This window comes from Petaurus breviceps, unplaced genomic scaffold (genome assembly GCF_028583685.1).
Source record: "Petaurus breviceps papuanus isolate PSGF00001 unplaced genomic scaffold, PetGlider_PUasm1.0 227, whole genome shotgun sequence".
NCBI lineage: Eukaryota > Metazoa > Chordata > Mammalia > Diprotodontia > Petauridae > Petaurus > Petaurus breviceps.
Genome location: NW_027185896.1, coordinates 10777176 through 10798973, shown reverse-complemented (window position 1 = coordinate 10798973; position 21798 = coordinate 10777176). Strand labels below are relative to the sequence as shown.

At 41.4% G+C, this 21798-nt stretch overlaps 1 protein-coding gene across 1 annotated transcript; it reads right to left on the bottom strand.

The window, feature by feature from the left end:
• Positions 1-5: 5 nt before the first annotated feature.
• NICN1 (nicolin 1, tubulin polyglutamylase complex subunit) lies at positions 6-13240 on the bottom strand. Its single transcript, XM_069095752.1, has 6 exons — positions 12989-13240; positions 6241-6420; positions 4072-4185; positions 2423-2494; positions 1725-1832; positions 6-1645 (listed from the first exon to the last, which is right to left on the bottom strand). The coding sequence occupies exons 1-6, from the start codon at positions 13118-13120 to the stop codon at positions 1604-1606; spliced, it is 648 nt and encodes a 215-aa protein (XP_068951853.1). The 5' UTR covers positions 13121-13240; the 3' UTR covers positions 6-1603.
• Between the last annotated feature and the right edge of the window lie 8558 nt (positions 13241-21798).

Here is a 21798-nt window from a genome sequence, read left to right as displayed (position 1 = left end):
CATCAGGGGGAAAATAGTTAAACTTTAATTCAAAAAGGGGAGTATTAGCCAAAGCAAATAACCCTTTAGCTGCTAAGCCAGCAGAAACTTCCAATTTTTAAAAAATTCACTTGTACCTATCAATCTAGTCCTTACCCCACTACCTAAGTAGGAGCTGCACAACCAAAATTCTGCAGTAGGAAAGAGAACCCAAGATCTCGCAGGTTTCTGCTGTCTACCTGCACATAGCGGCCCAAGTTTTCTTGGTAGGAATGCTTTTCTGGTGTTAGCACCTGTTCTGTACTTAGTCCCTGACCTCAACAGACTAATTTATGTCTTGCCAAGTACTAAAGTGTTATTAGTAATAAACTTTTCTGGGCACCAGAACAAATGGGATAATACATTATTATTATTTTTTTAATCACAGTAGGGGAGTTGGCCACCTATTGGAAGCAGTATACTAAAAAATGATCCCTTTTGAAGTACCAAGATAGCATGGCATAGAACTTTCAGGATTAGACAGTAGGTATAATGTCTGTTTGATTTAGCATAAACTCTGCATCTGCTGGGCTGTCAGACTGGGGAGGGGGGAAAAGAAGAGACAGAGAGAGAAGCAGAGAAAGGAGCAATCTAGCCCTAAGACAAGCCCCAATCTGTCCAGCTCCAGCTGTCTTAATTCCCCTCTCCTTCCTCCAATCTATGGTTTGCATATTCTGACTAGGAAAAGAGATGTTGCAGGAACTCAAGGTGCCAGAGAAGGATTCTAGTGAGTTCAGAGGATGAAATGGGGGTTCTTCTCCTGAGTGGAGCACTATGTCTACTGTGGACTATAATTTAGATAATGGCTACTACTTGGAGTTTTCCATGACTATGACAAACCCTGAAACTTGCAAAAACCAAGACATTTAGTTCAGATTTAGACATAGGTCAGATCCGGGGAAGAGGTAGAGAACCAGCTCAAACTATGTCTTTTTTATGTACCTACATATGTACATATTGTCTTCTCCGTTAGAATGTAAACTCTTTGAGGGCAGGGGCTTTGTCTTCTGTCTTTATATCCCTCTGTACCTAGCACAGTGTGGGGTACATAGGCTCCTAAAAAGACTTGCTTGATTGAAAGACCTTGTACTGCTGACAGGTATGTGGACAACAGTTAAACCGCAGGATGGAGTTATCCTAAGCCCAGATGAGCTCACAATCAGAAACAATAGGAAGCCAAAAGTTACCATTAAGGCAATACAGGCAGGACTGTAACTATCCAGGAGTGTTAGAGGAGCTAGAAGGAAAAACCATGTCAATACTATGCACATGTTGCTTCTAAAGAAATAACACTGGTGAGTTTTTATGATGAAGCTGAGGCAAGAGAGGAGGAAAAATTGCCATCTCAGAGTTCAGGCTGAAGCCAGGGGTGGGAGAGTTTCCACCCAGAGCTTACACTCAAGCTGTTTATCAATACCAAGAAGCCATGGAAGCCTCAACTTAGAAGCAGAGAGGAAAACGATACTCTGGGAGCAGACAAGGGACACTGGGCCTCTTGTTGGAGGATGGCCTTGGTCGTCAGCAGGAATAAAAAGTGATCGTCTCAGTCATGAACAAAGTCTGGAGGCTAAACAACCTTGAGGGTTCACGTGTAGGAGAGCAGGTTCAAGTCATAACAGCCATCCACCTGCAACACAAACAGAGCTAGTCAATCCTGGACACATAAGAGCCAGGAAGCTCAAAGCAGAGGCAGCTAGAGAACTCACATCAAAGCGGCCAATACGGGCTGTCGTGCGGTTGGCTCGGATCATCTCAGTCAGCATCCACATCTGCTGTACCTCTGAAGAGACCTTATCTGGGTCAGGGAGGGCTTGCTAAAAGAAATACAGCAATGACTTACTAGAAGAAAGGAGTAGGCAGCTAGAATTAAACCCCTCCTAGCTCTGCTGAGCTTCTACACAGTCATGAGTAATAATCACAACTTTTAAACAGATCTACAAGAAGCAGCTGGCAGTCCAGGAGGAAGCAACAGGTCTGAGAGGTGCCGGTGATGGGATGGAGCGGGGTGGGGCAATGAGTGATTCAGATGTGCCCAACACAGATGTACAGTCATTCCCATCCCAATACCAGAATAGCCACAGTCACTCCCTGCTGTCACTACCCTTTGGTCAGTGCCCTTCCTTTCACTGTGTTTCTTAGGTCCAACAAGGAGACAAGGTTTGCAGGAGTTAGGAGCAGGATCAGAGGGGCTTCAGAAAAAATGGGCATAGTATCCCCAGTCTAGTTTGGATGGCATGTCCACCACAGCCAGGTTCTTGCAGAGAGAGGCCCAGCACTGGGCCAACTCAATCTGACAAACTTGCACTGATAACATGGAAATAAAAAGCTTTGAGCTAGGTACAATGGGGGATGAGGGGGAGAGGGACAGGGAGAAACCAGAAATATAAACTAAAGGTGAACTTACCTGAAGGAGGAGAGCTGGCTGCTCATAGGGTGCTGGGTGGGAGAGCCACTTGGTGAAGGCTGATGAAGGGCTCTATTAGGTAAACCACCACCAAAGGAGATGGGGTTGGGGGAAGAAATGCAACGTGTTCAGAAAGGAACTTGTCCTCTTTCACTCCCATGCTCCTAAATTTCCCTTTTTCTACAGAGGGTACCATTACCCAACTTCACAAGCTCAGAGTCGTCCTCACCTCCTCACATCCATCCAATCAGTTGCCAAATCTCATCACTTCTACCCTCATGACACCTCTCAAATCCATCCCCTTTCTTCCACTTACACAGTCATGTTCCACTTACCCCAGGTCAGGCCCTCACGCTTTTGACCTGGACCACTGCAATAGCTTCCTCATTGGTCTCCCTACCTCAACTCTTTTCCCTCACTAATCTGTCCTCCATAAAGTTTACCAAAGTGATCTTCCTTTTAATGTGCAGGTCTGATGTCTCTCCCCTCAATAAGTTCAAGTGGTTCCCTATTACTTTTAGGATAAAATATATACTCCTCTGTCTGTTTGGCATTTATAACTCTTTACAGCCTGACACCAACCTACCTTTCCAGGCTTATTATATACAGTACTCCCTTTTAGGTGCTCCTTAGTTTAGCCAAACTGGTTCTCCTGCTACTACTCACAAAAGGCAGTCCATCTGGGCCTCACCTCTGCCTCCTAGAATTGCTAGCTTCTTTCAAAGATTAGCTCCAATGTCACCTTCTTAAAGATGTCCTCTGTTGCCAAGGGCTCCCCAGGGAGATCGCCTCATCTCTTATAAATGCTTAAGATGTTTATATGTTGCCTCTTCCAACAGAAGACAAGCTCCTTGAGGATAGGAATTGCTTCATTTGTGTCTTTGTATTGCCAGCTCTAAGCTCAGTGCCTGGCATGGAGAGGCCTAACTCTAAGATGCCAATCCTTCCTCATTCTCTAATTCAGCTTTATCATCATTCAATCCCCTCAAGGACTTAGAAATGTCAGGATAGGGTTCTGCAGTCCTGACGGCACACCAGAGGACTCACAAGACAAAGACCCTAAGAATCACACTGACTTTGGGATACAGTTCCACACACCAAATACCCTGCTTCCCACCAAATACTCTGAGGGTTGTCAGAGTATTCCCAGGATATCTGGTAAACAATTTGCAGCTTCAATTATAGCCAGGGAACCACGTCCCAGTCTACACAGTCCCTAGTCTGACTTGGTTGCTATCCCTCACATTCCTTTCATACACTCATGTTCTTTTGGCTTTGACCTTTCATGCCGCTGGTCTACCCCAAAGATATTCATTTTCACTATTAGGTTGTGTGTTTAGACTGTGTCACATATAAATGCAGTATCTTACCCAGTGCCTAACAAAGGGATCTGAACACAGGAGGAATTTAATAATAATTTGTTGAATGACTCTCAGGTCTTGATCCGGAGGTGAAAGTGTATACCCATAGCTATAAGGAGACTGGTCTTCAAGAACTGATCCTTTCAATACACCCCACCCCACCCCCCTGCCTTTTTCTGATGCTTATAGTTCCTTTGATGAGTTTAATGTGCAGGCTAGCACAAGCCTCAGAACAAACATTATCCAACTTATCTCACAGTCCTCCTCAATCAGGAAAAAGTCTCCCACCTGTGGTCCATGCTGAAAAAACTGCAATTCCTCCAAGGTGAAGTTGAGCCACAGTGGGGATGGCTGCCGAAGAATTAGGCGCAGCTCCAACACCTTGTCCATGTCACACAGCATCTGAACAAAGGCAGGCCCACCTCCATCACCAGCATGCCTCCCATGGGAACCCTCCCAGCTAGAGGAACCAGGGGAACTACCGCCCCCACCTGAGCTCACCCTTTGGGATGGGAGAGAACTCCCTCCTATCTAGGAGTGGAGATCCTGAGGACCTGGAACTAACTTTGTTCCAAGACCTTGGGGCTATAGCCCAGAAGGCCCTGCCACTTGTTCTGTCTACAAGGTCCAAGCCTTTTTGAGGCATGGCTAATAAATTTATGTAGCACCTACTGTATACCAGTCACCGTACATATAACGCTTTATAATTATTATTTCATTTGATCCTCACAGGAACCATGAAAAACAAGTATTATAACTAACCCCATTTTACAGTTGAGAAAACCGAAGCAGACAGGCATTGGGTGACTTGTCTAGGGCACACAGGTGGTATGCATCTGAGGCTAGATTTGAACCCAGGTCTTCATAAGACCAGGCCCAGCACTCTGTAGCCACTAGCTATCCTCTGTACCACCTAGCTGCTGGCTGGTTGTTGTCTTTCATTATTGAAGAAGAGCAAATTGACATCCCTATGTTGGATTCAAGTTACAGTGTGTCTGACAGAGACTGTTCAGACCAATACAAGCCTGGAATGCTCTACCACAAGTTGGGCACTTATAGTCCACACGAACATTTAGATGTCTCTAAATTTGCACAGATCACATATCTTGAGCTGCTGCAATTCTGTTTTGTTCATAGTGCCCAGCACCTTCTTTGATGTGGGCACACCATGCTGGGCAATCCTTTGCCAGCGTCTCCCATGTCACACAATCAATTCCAAAATTCTTCAGAGAGCTGCCTATATAAACATGAACTATTATAATCCCTTGGGCCAAATATTTTCTACTTGAATATCTATTTTCTTAGTCCATAAAGCATCTAAAAAGTGATTAGGCACCATAGAAATCTAACTCCAAGCCGTGGATTGGTCCTGCCTTTTTTTTTTTTTTTTAAAGCAATCGGGGTTAAGTAACTTGCTCAAGGTTACACAGCCAGTTATTTCTGGGTGTGGTGCTGAGTATCTGAGGCCAGATTTGATCCAGGTCATCCCGACACTGGAGCTGGTGCTCTTACTTGCTGAGCCACCTGGCCGCCCCTAAGCAATTGGGGTTAAGTAACTTGCTCATGGTTACACAGCCAGGTGTTTCTGGGTGGGTGCTAAGTGTCTGAGCCCGGGATTCGATCTCCAGGTCTTCTCAACACTGGAGCCGGTGCTCTTACTTGCTGTGCTACCTGGCCGCCCCTAGGTCCTGCCTTTTTGGAAAGCAATTTGGAATTATATCAAAAAAACAAGCGAACACTAAACTGTACAGACCTTTAAACCTAGTGATACTAGTTTGTATACCAAAGAGTTAAGGGATAGAGAAAAAGGACCTACATGTAAAAAAAGGGATTCCAGAGGATCAATGATATACATGCTTCCCACCTCTTGACAGAGGGATGATGGAATAGAGGTGAAGAATGAGACAAACATTTTTGGAGATGGCCAATTTGTAGATTTGTTTTGCTTGACTATGCTTATTGGTTACAATGGAGGTTTCTATTTTTGTTCTGGAAAGTGGAGAATTGTGGGAAGGTGAAATGATAGTCATACAATTAAAGAATGATCAAGGTTTCAAAAAAATTCTCAGAGCAGAACAGAAGAAGGTTCAGAGGAAACACAAGTGGGACAATTTTGGAACTAATATCCTGAATTCTGTATGTAAATTCTATCCATAAAAAGCAACAAGTTTTATATAATGGAGATTTTCATTTCCATGTACAATCTTCTTCTGTTCTTTGTATGTAGAAATGCTCATATTTGGGGGCATTTATCAAGTGTAAAATAACCAAATGATGCTGTAACCCTCATTTTTTAAAGAAATAAATCTAACCTCTGGGTTTTCTTAGACCTTCACATTCCCTTAAGTAAAGTATTTTACTCGCTAAAAGCGAACTTGGCAGAACAAAAAGTCAGGTCTCTTCATCCCAAAGTCCACTCTTCACCTTAACTCCAAGACAGAGAGAGTTCTCACTGACCTGATGCTTATACAGGGAAACGTAGTCCTGGGCTCCTTCCTCATTGTGTGGATTGGGCATTAAACAGTAGTCTCGTAAACAGGTAATCCATTTGTTGGATGACTGGTTTGGGGAACCAACCTGGCGCACACGGATACTCAAGAAGGCTGTGTAATAATTCTTAAAGGTGATCTCCTGTAACTGAAACACACACAAGGACCCCAGCTATGGCTGGCTCTATTTTGGAAGAAACAAAATCAGGTCAGATCTACAAAATTTTTCACTCTACACTCCAATGACAAATACAGTAGACAGAATCAGGACAAGGCTTTGTGTATCCAGGTAAGCTTTAAAAGCCCTTACATTCATGGATAAGTCTGGGTGTTCAAGGAAAATTTTAAGCTTTCACAATAATATTCAACTTGACTTCTTGGATATTTCAATGGATCTGAGATCCCAACCGTGTGGATTCTCTTTCCAATGACATACATCTCAACCTCGCCAAGCCTTCTCATCCTGTGTAACTCTTATCCATGTCCTCCTATAAAATGCACTCAATAGGGGTCTTCCTCTAGATTTCTTATTGTTACATGATACCAATGAAGTACACAGATTTCATTAGTTACCTCTTGATCCAATTACATGACTTGCCCACATCCTTTTCCTGTCATATCTCTGATATCCCATTTGCCACTTCTTCTATGAAATTCTTCATTGGCAATTTGTTACAGCCTACCATGTGGCATTATGTGCCTCTCCATTGTTCTTTCATTCTTTCTAAACTGTGGTGTGCCATGACTCAAGAGCCACACAGCTTCACCAGAACATTATTGATGTTAAAAAGATGGGCCTTTCGAGAGATTAATAAAATCGAAATTGAGAAAACTATTGAACTAATAAATAAAACCAAGAGCTGGTTTTATGAAAAAACCAACAAAATTGATAGACCCTTAGTCAATATGATAAAAAAAAAAAGAAAGAAAACCAAATTATGAGTATCAAAAATGAAAAGGGTGAATCTACCTCCAATGAAGAGGAAATCAAAACAATAATTAGGAATTATTTTTCCCAATTGTATGCACATAAATTTGACAATCTTTGGGAAATGGATGAATATTTAGAAACATACAAATTGCCCAGATTAACTGAAGAGGAAGTAAATTACTTAAATAATCCCATCTCAGAAAAAGAAATTGAACAAGCCATCAGTCACCTCCCTAGGAAAAAATCTCCAGGGCCAGATGGATTCACTAGTGAATTCTATCAAACATTTAAAGAACAATTGATTCCAATACTCTACAAATTATTTGGGAAAATTAGTGAAGGAGTCCTACCAAATTCTTTTTATGACACAAATATGGTACTATGATAGTAATGGCAACTAAAGATTCCCCTGTATTGGCTTGGTTTTCAAATTGATTGTGTTAAAACCCAGAGCTTGTTAATCCCACCTGTGGGATGGACTTTTTGATGTGAAAAGAAAGTCCTGAACTGGGAGGAGCTGGTGACGTAGATTTGGAGAGACAAGAGCGAGGCGGAAGATCTTTTTTGGAAGCAGCACCTCGTGGACAGAGAGAGACTAAGGGAATTGCTGGTGGCCGCTTTGAATTGCCCTGGACTTTTGAGACCTGCCCCCTGAGCTGCCAAGGACTGAGGAGACATGGCTGTTTTGCTGGTACTTTGTCTGTCTGTTTTGATGTTATTTTGCCAGATTTGTCCACTGGTGAAAGACAGTCCTTTTGTTGAAGAAGTCCTGGAACCTGGCTGTTCGCTAAGAAGCCCTGAGACTGTCCTGCAGACAGAGAGTGAATACTGTCCACTGGTGAGGGACAGTGCTGTTGTTGCAGGGGTCTGGAGACTGTCCTGCAGACAGAATGAATACTGTCCACTGGTGAAGGACAGTGCTGTTGTTGCAGGGGTCTGGAGACCTTTCTGTTGGTTCGGAAGCCCTGAAGAAGGATTTTCTTGTTGTATGTTTACAGAAATCCTGGGAGAGGGCTTTGCTAATGTGTTCAGGGGTTCTAGGACTGTTCTACAGACAGAGGATGAATTCATGAAGGGACTGGCAATGTATCTTATGGCCTTGCTAAGCCTTGTCTCCCCAGGAACTAAGATTGCTGAGAACTTGCCTCGTGTCAAGATGAAGAAAAGAGCTCCATTTGGGTATTAAGTGCTGTGTTTAAACTTGATGTAACTCTGGGGTAGATTCAATTGTGATCCAGGGGTGGGGAACTTTTGACCTTTTTGTGTTCTGTGGTTGAACAAATGAATGTAGTTTACTTATGTTTGGAAACTAATCTCCATTTGAGAAGAGGGGCTTTGTGGTGGACTTAATTAAGGTATAGCCTAGGGGTGGAGAAGTATTTAGAACAGAGACTTTGTAATTGATTGAATGATTGGAAGGTCCTAGGGTGGGGTAGTCCTTGGAGATTATTTAATCACTTAGTAAATGCTGTATTTTGGAATGATATCATGTTTTAATCTTCTCTGTTCTTGGTTGGTCACTGAATAAAATGGAGAGCACCTATGCTGGTATTCTGAACCTTGGGAAGTTGCCTTTCCTTGGCATTACATTACAGGTACTGATACCTAAATCAGGAAGAGATAAAACAGAGAAAGAAAATTATAGACCAATCTCCCTCATGAATATAGATGCAAAAATTCTAAATAAAATACTAGCCAAAAGACTACAGCAACTTATCTCAAGAATAATACACTTTGATCAGGTAGGATTTATTCCAGGAATGCAAGGATGGTTTAATATTAGGAAAACCATCAGTATAATTGAGCATATCAACAAGAAAACTAGCAGAAACCACATGATCATCTCAATAGATGCAGAAAAGGCTTTTGACAAAATACAACATCCATTCCTATTAAAAACATTAGAAAGTATAGGAATAAATGGAGCCTTCCTTAAAATAATAGGTAGCATCTATTTAAAGCCATCAGCAAGTATTATATGCAATGGGGAGAAGCTGGAAGCATTTCCCATAAGATCAGGGGTGAAACAAGGGTGTCCACTATCACCCCTCTTATTCAATCTGGTACTAGAAATGTTAGCAGTAGCAATTAGAGAAGAAAAAGAAATCAAAGGAATCAAGTTAGGCAAAGAAGAGACCAAGCTATCACTCTTTGCAGATGATATGATGATATACTTAGAGAATCCTAGAGAATCAAGTAAAAAACTGCTTGAGACAATAAATAAATTTGGCAAAGTTGCAGGATATAAAATAAACCCACATAAATCCTTGGCATTCCTATATATTTCCAATGAAACTCAACAGCAAGAAGTAGAAAGAGAAATCCCATTTAAAGTTACTGTAGACATTATAAAATATTTGGGAATCTACCTGCCAAAACAAACCCAGGACCTGTATGATCATAACTACAAAACACTTTTCACACAAATAAAGTCAGATCTAACTAATTGGAAAAATATCAATTGCTCATGGCTGGGTCGAGCTAATATAATAAAAATGACAATTTTACCTAAATTAAATTCTATATTTAGTGCCATGCCAATTAATTTACCAAAAAACTACTTTATAGAGTTAGAAAAAATAGTAACAAAATTCATCTGGAAGAATAAACGGTCCAGAATATCAAGGGAATTAATGAAAAAAAATGCTAGGGAAGGTGGACTAGCTTTACCAGATTTCAATCTGTACTATAAAGCAGCAGTCATCAAAACTACTTGGTACTGGCTTAGGAATAGAGGAGTGGATCAATGGAATAGATTAGGCACACGAGATTCAGAAGTCAACGACTACAGTAATGTATTGTTTGATAAACCCCCAGACCCTGGTTTTGGGGATAAGAACTCACTATTTGACAAAAACTGCTGGGAAAACTGGAATATAGTATGGCAGAAACTGGACATAGACCATTATCTAACACCATATACCAAAATCAAGTCTAAATGGGTTCATGATCTAGGTATAAAGGTTGATACTGTAAGCAGTCTGCTAAAACAAGGAATAGTTTACCTATCAGACTTGTGGAGAGGGAATGACTTTGTGATGAAACAGGAATTAGAGAACATTATAAAATGTAAAATGGATAATTTTGACTACATGAAATTGAAAAGTTTCTGTACAAATAAAGCCAATGTAACCAAGATTAGGAGGGAGGTGGGAAATTGGGAAAGAATCTTTACAACCTATGTCTCTGACAAAGGACTCATCTCTAAAATATACAGAGAACTGAGTCAAATTTATAAGAATACAAGTCATTCCCCAATTGATAAATGGTCAAAGGATATGAACAGGCAGTTTTCAGAGAAAGAAATTAAAGCTATCTATAAGCACATGAAGAAATGCTCTAATTCACTATTGATTAGAGAAATGCAAATCAAAACAACTCTGAGGTACCACATCTCACTAGTCAGATTGGCTAAGATGACAAAACAGGAAAATGACAAATGCTGGAGAGGATGTGGGAAAACTGGAACACTAATGCATTGTTGGTGGAGTTGTGAACTGATCCAGCCTTTCTGGAAAGAAATCTGGAACTATGCCCAAAGGGCTATAAATACTTTCATACCCTTTGATCCAGCAATACCACTCCTAGGGTTATATCCCAAAGAGATCATAGAAATGGGAGAAAGACCCATATGTACAAAAATGTTTATAGCAGCTCTTTTTGTTGTGGCAAAGAATTGGAAATTAAGGGGGTGTCCATCAATTGGGGAATGGCTGAACAAGTTGTGGTATATGCATGTTATGGAATATTATTGCGCTATAAGAAATGGGGAGCAGGCGGTCTTCATATTTACCTGGAGAAGCTTAAAAGAACTGATGCTGAGTGAGAAGAGTAGAACCAGGAGGAATTTGTACACAATTACGGACACAACATATGTGTGATGACCAACTTTGATAGACTGGACTCTTCTTAACAATGCAGGGATATAAGTCAATCCCAAAAGACGCATGATGGAGAGAAAAACGTGCATCCAGAGAAAGAACTAAATTTATATCCAGGTGGAAGCAAAATACCTGATCTTTTTCGTTCTCTTATTTGATTTTATGTCCTCTTTACCATTTTTCATTCCAGCTGGTATAATCCATCCTTATAACCTGACCATTGTATAATGTGAAAGTATTTACAGATCCTATACTTGATTATAAGACGCCATGGGGGGGGGGAAGGGAAGGAGGGGGACAAAATGTGAAATTCAAGGAATTGTGGAATTGAATCCTGTAAACTAAAAGGAAACAAATTAATAAATTAAAAATTGAATTAAAAAAAAAAGATGGGCCTTTGTTTCAGGGAATAGCTTGGGGTCATTAAAAGAACTTCATAATTTTTCAAAAACAATCCAGCCCACTCTCTTCCTTCTCTTCAGTTCTGGGCCCCAGTCCATTACCCATGCACAGTGTTTGTCCAAGTTATAAATACTAACAGGAGGAATTCTATAAATTTTCTATTCAATTGTCTATTATAATCTGGGTAGTCCCTCTTCCATTTGGACCCTGAATTGGGGAGCCTGCATAAAGTGACAAATGTCTCTCTGTTTTAAGCCCCTTTTAATATTAATAATCAGATGGCCGTCAAGCAAAGTCACCTCAAATGAGCTACCTTTCAAGCAATCTTCTGCCATTTTGACATGTGCATAGGAGTTGTTAGAGTGAAGACTTAAAGAGTCTGAGTTCTAATATACCATAGCCAAAGGACAATCAAGAAATGCTCAAAGTGGGTGTAAACAGGCTTCAACAAATTACCAAAGAAATGTGCAGAAGAGTAGCATCCCTCAATTGATGAATAACAAGAAAAAAAAAGCGGTAGGCTAGTCACATAAGAGTTAACCAATGGGGGCGGCTGGGTGTCACAGTGAATAGAGCACTGGCCCTGGAGTCAGGACAACCTGAGTTCAGATCCGGCCTCAGACACTTAACACAAAAACTAGCTGTGTGACCTTGGGCAAGTCACTTAATCCCAATTGCTCTCCAAAAAGCAAAAAGCAAAAAAAAAAAAAGTTAACCAATGGAAAGCGCTGGACTCCAAGGCATAAAGACTTCCTAGAGGAAGGTTGGAAGATGTAGATTCGAATTCAACTTTTGACACTCATCAGCTATTGCAGCTCTAGACAATTCACTTAATCTTTCCAACCCTTAATTTCCTCTATTGCAAATGAAAGTAATAATGCCCGTAGTATATCTCCCTTACAGGTTGTAAGGCTCAAATGAGATACCTGTTATGCATTCTGTAAACTTTAGAGCACTACATAAATGTGAGTTATTATTGTCATTTTTAGTGGCTTTTAGTATTAATCAACACAAATATCGAGAGAACTAGAGGAAAAGCTTTTGGTGGACCCCTTTCTGGGAATTTAAAAAGGACATCGGATAAGAGTAGAACAGGAGGGGTCAAAGCACCCACGTCCAGGAGAACACAGATCCCCCAATGTATTGGGGGCTGTAGGAATTTTATTATCTAACTCCCAGAACCATTGTGAGCAAAGAGAAATTGAAAAGGGGGTGGGGGGGAGTTGTTATCATCATCTTCGTCACGCACTCGGCTGGGCGGGGACCTCACACGTCATCCGGTCCGACTGTCTCATTCTAGGGAAACTGAGGCCCAGAGGTGGGAGGGGGCTTGCTCCGGGATCCGGGCTTCCGTCCCCACCCTTGGCACCGTACAGGCCGCTCGGGGACAAGCTGAGGGCCATCCCGTGGAGCTGCAGAGCCGGCCCAGCCCGAAGCGCTGGCCTTCCTCCTCAGCCCCGCCCCATCCCGGCTCCGGCCCAGCCCCTCGGGCCGGCGCTCACCTCAAAGGGCCCGGCCGTGGGGAAGGTGACGTCGATGACCAGGACGCCGGGCCGGCCCTGAACCGTCCGCACATCGCCCACCTGCAGCGCCACAGCCCCCTTGATGTGACAGGGCACCTGCACCCGGGACATGGCGCCGGTGACTGCTGTTTAGAAGTCTACTGCGGTCCGAGAATCCCAGGTCGGGAAAACTACACCTCCCAGCAGACCCTTCAGCCTGACAGCAAGTTGTCCTATCAGCATTCAGGAGCGTCCGAGCCCAGACCGGAAAAGCCTCCGGAAGCTCCCCTTCAACCAATCACCGGCCCTCTCCTAACCTCATAGCCCCGCCCCTAGCTAGAATCTCAGAGTCGGGCGGGGCAGAGCTGGCCGAGATTCTTAACCGCACCAGATCAACCGTCTGGTACTACCAACGGTCGTCCTTTTTCGGCCCCCCTTACGTCTCCCCTCCTCCCCCCTCTCCTCGCAGAGCCCTGATCCTGGGGGAGGGAGGAAGTCGTGGTCGTACTACCATTGCAGTAAATGGAATTTGCGGGAGCTGTTGAGACAGGGTCCCTGTCCTAGTGCACGGTATGAGTGGGACCAGACACTATACACCAAAGACATTGATACACACTAGATGTGTACTGTCGCTAGGTGGCGTAGTGAGCGAGCGCTATTCACAAAGAGTTCAAAAGCTGCCCCAGACGCTTCTCCAGACTCTTCCCCAGGACGAGTCACTTAACTCCACGGTGCCTCAATTATCATGTTAAAAGTGGAGATAATAATAATAATAACAGCATATATTTGTCAGGTTCATTATGTAGATTAAATGAGACAGCACATGTAAAAACTTTGCAAAGTTAATATAAATAAAACATAATATATAAAATAATGTAAAGATATAATATGATAAAGATAAATAAAAGTGTTAATTCTAGCTACTATTGTTAGAAAGAGACAAGATAATGCACTCTGGGCACAAAGGGGAGTTGTTGCAAGGATTCTTTTTTTTTACTATTAACGACGTACTCTTAATCCATGCCAGTTTTGTTCTTCTGTTCTTTTTCTACTGACCTCACTTTGTATCACAAAATCATTTATTTCAATCAGTCAATAAAAATTTAACTAGTGCCTTCTATGTTCTAGGCCCTTTGCTGAGTACTAGGGATAAGAAAAGAGGCAAAGGATAGTCCCTGTCCTCAAGGAGCTCACAATTTTAAGCTAGGAGAGACCTTTTAGAAGTCATCCTCATTTTATATATGAGGAAACTGATGCCCAAGAGAAGAAAAATTATTTATATAGCAGATGACAGAACTGAGACGTGAACAGAGCTACATCTGAATATAAATACAATACTGTTCCCTGTCCCCTGCCCTACTCTCCACTGCTTCAAAGAACCATTCTTCCTTCAAAAAAAATCTGGGTTTCTTTATATTTGTCCTGTTGATGACGCAGTAATAGCCCATTCTATGGACAGATCACAATTTTTTTGGCCATTCCCAAATCTTTGGATGTATAGTTTCCTGTTTACCACTAGTACAGTTATAACCGCTTAATATTTTGGTACACATCAATCTTTTTTTTCCTTTTAATAAAAGATAAAGTCATTATATTTTAATAAAAGATAAAGTTTATCCTTAGGATAAAGCCCCAACAGCAGGTTCATAGCTACTTAATTCTCCTGGGCCGAGATTATGACACTCTTAACCTAATGGTATGGTATTCTTAGGATAATACTGAATATTTTATTTTTTCTTTGCCCCCTCAGTTTTGCTTGCTTCATCTTTGTTATTGCCCTGCCTACAATGAGATTAGTGGAGTCGAAGATTTGTTTTCCCAAGCCAATTTGACATTGTCAAATTGCTTTTCCCAAAAAGTTTGAAACAGCCTAATAGTTAAAAAGCGGCAGAGTGCCTGTTTCTCCATAGCAATGTTAATATTGAATTATATTGTTTTTTAGTTATTTTTGCCAATTTGGCAGGTATAAGATGTAATCTCAAAAGATATTTTGATTTCCATTTTTTGATCATTAAAGAGTTTGAACAATTTTTCAAGTGATTAGTAATAGTTTGTATGACCCCTCCAAAAAGTTCATGAGCTTTGATCTCCATCACAAAATGCATATCACTTTTGTATTATATTTGCATATACATTTATATTATGAATTATACATTTCTCTCAGTTTATTAAAGAATCTAAATACTAGATTTTTATATAGGTTTACTGTCAAGGAGAAAAATGATAGTGATAACATCTTGCACTTTTACATTTTCCTTTTTATTTTTTCATACTTTTTTCTTGTCAACATGTCTAGATGATTGCAAGAGCTTCCTAACCATTCTCTCTTTCCAAATTTCTCCTGTTTCTCCCAACTCACCTTTATACATCCTGCTTGAGTCCTCTATAGAGTCCAGAACTGGTCACATCTCTTCCCTGACCAAATACCTCTAGTGACTCCCTCTTCCCTATTCAACCTGCCATTCAAGGCTCACCACATTTTGGCCTCCACAAACCTTGACAACTTTAATTCCCATTCTGCTAATAAGATTACTAGTTGTTGATTCAATGACAATAAATGTATAGCTGAATTTAGATTCCTGATATTTGGCTTCCAATATTTGCTCACTACATGCATGACAACATAGAAACCCAGTGGTTCTGTCATGTCTCCTCACTTTCATCACACAGACCCCAAACTTTAGATTCATACGGCTTTTCTCTTTCACTCCTCCTCTGTCAAATCCAATCAAACACCATCCATACCTCCTCTACAAGTCTATCATTCATTCATCACTGCTTCTGCCCTGCTTGAGGCCCTGAAATCTGGCCTGGATTACTGTGATAACCTAACAATTGTTCTGTCTTCCTGACTGTAGCTTCTCCCCTTTCCAGTCCATCATTCACACAACTGCCAAAATATTGCACACATCTCATCCTATCATTCCTCCACTCTGAAATACCCGAGCTCCCTATTGTCTTAATGCAAACTATTTAGCCTGTCACCTCAGGCCACCCACATTCTGCCTCCTGCCTTATTCCACACTTCTTCTCCTGTATTCTCTGGACTGGACTCAAATCTATCATCCTGCCTGCTAGGTCTACATGCACTTTCATAAGCAATCCCATGTGCCTGGAGGACACTGTTACTACATCTCTTCCCCCTATCAGAGGCAGCTAGGTGGCACAGTGAATAGAACTTTGGCTGTGGAATCAGGAAGAGCTGATTTCAAATTTAGTCTCAGATACTTACTACAAAGCTATATGACCCTGAGCAAATCATATAACCTTTGTCTGCCTCAATTTCCTTACAGTTCCTACCTGTAAGGATAAAATGAGATATTTGTAAAATGATTTTTTTTAACCTTCAAGTACTACATAAATCTATTATTATTAAAATCCTTTCCTTCATTCAATTGAGGTCCAGTTTAGACCCCACCTCATCTTTCTCTAATGCCCCCAGCTGAAAGTGATCCTTCCCTCCTCAAATTTCCTTATAGTGTTTTTTGAGGCCATAGGGTTAAGTGACTTGCCCAGGGTCACACAGTAGGTAAGTATCTGAGGTTGGATTTGAATTCAGGTCCATCCTGACTGTAAGTTCAGTGTTTTATCTACTGCACTACCTAGCTGCCTATCCTTGCAGTCTTATATCTGATTGTTCCTTTGCCCATTTCACATTCTCCCTTTTAGCATAGTTATTTGTATAATATGGCATTTAACCCCTACCAGATAGTAATCTCCCTGAGGATCTCAGCTAAGTGTTTTTCCTCTTTTTATCTCCAATGTCTACACACAATAGGAAAGAAATGGATAGAATGTTGCACTTGGAGTCAGCAAGAGCTGCCCTTGAATCCTGCCTCAGACACTTACTAGCTATACAGCTCTCCTTGTCTTGTTGTGAGCCTCAAATGAAACAATATATTTAAAGTACTTTACAAACCCTAAAACCTGATAGGAAGGCTTACTATTATTATTATTATCTGAGAGCAGCTTTGCGGCAAAGTAGATAGAGGGCCTGGAGTCAGGAAGATTTATCTGTGTGACCCTAGGCAAATCACTTGCCCTGGTTTGCCTCAGTTTCCCCATCTGTAGAATGAGCTGGAGAAGGAAATAGCAAACCATTCCAGTTTCTCTGCCAAGAAAACCCCAAATGGGGTCACAAAGAGTCAGACACAACTGAAATGATTGAACAACAATAAATTATTTCATTGTTATTTGCCCAAGGTCATAGCAAAACTGGGATAAGAAACTAGGTCTCCAGACTCCAAATTCTGCCCTCTTTCCATCATATCACAGTTGCTGGATCTCCAACAGATGGCCCATTTAAGTAACAATGACTTTGTAACTCTTTGAAGAAAACACTGCATTAACTACACAGCTCTGGGTTAGCTGAAGGGGCAGGTTCTGCGTCCTGTGAATTACAGCCAGAGTCATTTCAGGTGTTTGACACAGTTTCCATTGGGATCAGTAAATTCTGTACCAGTCCATAGTTAGGCCCAAAGTAGCCAAATGTTGCCAGTGGGAATCTGGCACAGGAGTGAGAAAGAGATACTATCAACAGATATGACTAGGAGTTTGGGGTTAGGGGCTCCAGGGTTGAGGCTTGAATGCTTAGCTACCATGAGAGGTTCATTTTACCACCTCCTCACTGGGCTTCTTGGGTTCTTTAGTCAGTGTCCAGACTCCAGGAGAGATTTCAAAATCAATTCTTTATAAGTCATAACAATAACTTCTATTTGTACGGTGCTTTGGGGCAGCTAGGTGGTACCTGGAGTCAAGAGGATGTGAATTCAATGCTGGCCTCAGATACTTGCTAGCTGTGTAACCATGGGCAAGTCACTTAACTCCCATTGCCTCAAAAAAAATGTATAAAGAACTTTGACTCCACTCGCATTTTAGCCTCTCAACAACCCTGAGAGGTACTAGTGCAAGTACTAGGGAGAGGTATTTCCCCTTTTGTTGTTATTATTGGGAGTGTCCTTGGTTTTTGAAGAGGACCAATGACATCATGCAGTGAATGAATGTCTTGACTTGCCAGGGTGTTGGATTTAAGTGAGGCGGAGTTACACAACAGGCCTCCTCCCCTTTTACAGCTGTGGAAACTGATTCTTAGAAAGTAGAAATAATTGGCTAAAGATCATAGAGCTACTATGTAACAGAAGGATAGGAACTTCTGAGTCCAAGTCCAGGGAATTTATAGTATAAAAGTAACAATTATTTGTCTATGGCCATAACCTAAGCAATAGCAAAAAACAAACAAACAAAAAACCCCAATTGGAAACAATCTCATTCAATTCAATAAGAAAACAGAAGGACAGTTAGGTGGTGCAGTGGCTAGGATACAGCCTTGGAATCAGGAGGATGAAAGTTCAAATCCAACCTCAGATACTTATTAGCTGTGTGATCCTGGGAAAGTCACTTAACGCCAATTGCCTTAAAAAAAAAAAAAAAGGAAACAGAGCCTATCCACAAAGAGCTTCTACTCTTATTTTTTTTTAAGTTATATTATTGTTCTTTTCTCTTTTAATACCACTTTCATTACTTATTTATTACACACTCCCCTGAGCCCTCTCTTGCAATAAACAAGTACAATCAGAAAAGGCACATCAACACATTGACAGTGTTAGAAATGGATACCCCATTCTGCATCCATGGTTCACTACTTCTCTTGTGAGAAGCAGGAAGCATGCTTCACCCCCCAGGACCCTTTCCACTTCATCAGAGCTACCTTAAAAAATGCTTTAAATGCATTAGAAATCTGATGGTGAACCCTTCTATAAAGAAAAGAATTGCCCAATAATTTTTCTGTCTGAAGTAGGATGTAAAGATCCCAGGCCTAATGGAATGGACTGAGTTGGGAGAGTCCTCCTTCACTCTTAAGGTTTCAAGAAGAGGTTAAATGGGAATATTGTAGATAGAATTCCTAATTAAGTATAAAAGTTGATTTAGGGATTCTTAACCTAACTTGTTTTTAAAAATATTTTGACAATTGTATTTCCTTTGTTATCTTATGTATTTTATTTTGTACATTTAAAAGGATTATTATCCTGTGAAAGGGCCCACAGATTTCATTAGTCTACCAAAGAGGTCCGAGACACACAAAAAAAGTTAAGATGACCTCTGGTTTAGACCTCTGAAGTCCTTCCAGATGTGGGATTCTATGAGTAGGATGCAAGACGCATGGCCAGGTCGGTTCCCTGCTGTATTACTATGTGACCTTGGGCATACTCCCTCCTTGCTTTGGACCTCAATTTCCCCCTCTATGAATTGGGGAGGACTGGACTTTGAACTAGCGCCCAGCTTGGATGGGTTCTGATTCTATGAGCCTTCATGCTCATGTAGAAGACGTGGCACTCAATCTACCCTGTATTATTCTTATCTGGGTCCATACTGTTTCCCTCAGGAGACTGTAAATTCCTTGAGGTTGGGGCTATTTTTTTTTTCATTTTTATATCCCCAGACACTAGCATACTGTTTTGCTGTGCTCATACTATGTGATTAAACTTTTTTTAAAAATTGAGTTGAATACCATAGACACCTGTGCAAGGCAACTGTAGACTGGAAGGAAAAGTGCTGGATTTAGACTCAGAAGTCCTGGGTTCCAGTTCTGACTTGTCACTTACCAGCTGCTTGGTATAGCAGTCATGTGACAACTAAGTCCCTCAGCCTCTTATTACTTGCTCTCTCACTTTGGGATTTTAAATACCTGATCTGCCATTGTGAGGTTCAAATTAGATAATGTGTGCTGCAGTCCTTGAAAAACTATAGACCACTCTTCACCATAGCCATGGTGAACGACTAGAACAGAAAGAACAATGGCACCATCTGCTGTTGGAAGTCGGCATTACATGCCAACCCTTTCCAGTTGGAGGGCAGGCTGCTGACCTCACTGGGCCAGGAGAAACAGGTTTTGTGGCACCAGTTCTCAAAAAGAACAGACACATTTACCCCCATAATGCTAGAGAAATTCCTCCCTTGCCTTGTGGGGCCAGGCCTATTCTACCTGACTTTCCCTGAGTCGTTCCTAGGATGTTGACAAACTGGAGTAGGTCCTCCAGAGGGGGCCACCAGGATATAGTGGAAGGGAGATCATGCCTTAGAAAGATAAGATGAAGAAATGTAGATTTACAGATTTAGAGCTTGAAAGCACTGCCATTAGGTCAAAATTCCTCATTTTATGACTGAGGTACCTAAGGCAGAGCAAGGTTAGGTGACTTGCCCAGGGTCACACATCTAGCAAGTGTCTGAGACAAAACAGAGAAACAGAATCAGGGTTTTCCTCACTCCAAGCCCCACTTTGACACCAACTGCCTATGATGCCTGTTGTCTGACATTTGAAGGGTCGTCATGTATTGCATGCTTGGAATGAGCTTCCTCCTCATCTCCATCTCTTAGAACTCTTAACAAGGCTCAGCTCAGGATTTTCCCAATTCCTCCTCCAGTTGTTAGCATTGCCTACCCACAGAAATTATTTTATATTCATATATTTTGTATTTGAGGGCAACTAGGGATGGTGCCAGCCTAAAAATCAGGAAAACTAATCTTCCTGAGTTCAAATCTAGCCTCAGATACTAACTAGCAGAGTGACCCTGGGCAAGTCACTTAACCCTATTTGCCTCAGGTTCCTCATCCATAAAATGACTTAGGAAGGAAAAGGCAAGTTACTCTAGTATTTTTGCCAGGAAAACCCCAAAAGGGGTCATGAAGAGTTGGACACAACTGAAAAATTACTGAACTAAGCTTTGTATTTACTTCTCCTGCCCCAGCCCCCAAGTAGAATGTAAGCTTTTTGAGGGCAAGGACTCTTTCACTTTGGACTTTGTATCACATGCACCTAGCACATAGTAGGCATTTGTAAATGCTTCTGAAGTTGACTAGAATGTAGAAGAAGGGGGATTGAACTTGCTCTGCTTGGGTTCAGAGGGCCAGAAGAAATGGAGAGGAGTTCAACAGAATCTGGGTTCTTCATTTAAGGAAAAACTTCCCCAAAATGAAAACTGTCCAAAAGTGGAATGGACTAAGACATAAGGTAGTGAGTTCCCCATAACTGAATTTTTTCAAGAGAAGGATGACTTGTCAGTACATTATGCCAGGTTGGGGGGGGAATCCAGGGGGTTCCTACTCATATGTGGCTTGGGCTAGATACCTCCTGAGGTTCCTTCCCACTTTTGAGACTCACAATGATCCTATTCCTACTGGCTGGCCTCCTGGCCTAAAGGATTACTTATAGTAATAAAAGAAATGATAATTTGTCTATAGCTCTGGCACAGGTAAAAGTGAATAACTAGAAACAATCTCAATTCAACAACATACAAAAAGGATATTGGTTCTATCCTCAAAGAGCTTATATTCTTTCATCTTAAAATTTTCTTATTTTTCCTGATGCCCCTTGTTTTTATATCATGTCCATTTCTGAATATATTCCTCCTCCTCCTCCCCACCTGGTCAGTCATCCCTTATAACAAAGATTAAAAAAAAAAGAATGAAAGAGGTTCCACAAAATGAACCATCAACTATGTCTGATAATATAGGTAGTGTTCCATGACCACAGTCCCTCACCCCTGCAATAAAATAACTTATATTCTACTGGAGGATACAACATGTCTACAGGTAAGTAAACACAAGATTATTTGAGGAAGAAGAGAGGGCTAATATTTAGCAGCATGAAGAGGGGCTTCCATAGAAGGTGGCACATGGACAAAGCCTTAAACAAGATAAGGATTCTGAGCATTAAGTGAGAGCATTCCAGGTGTAATGGAATCAATTCAATCAATCACCCCACCCCACTCAAAGAAACTGACAAGATTGTATGCCTTCATACCTTTGTCAGG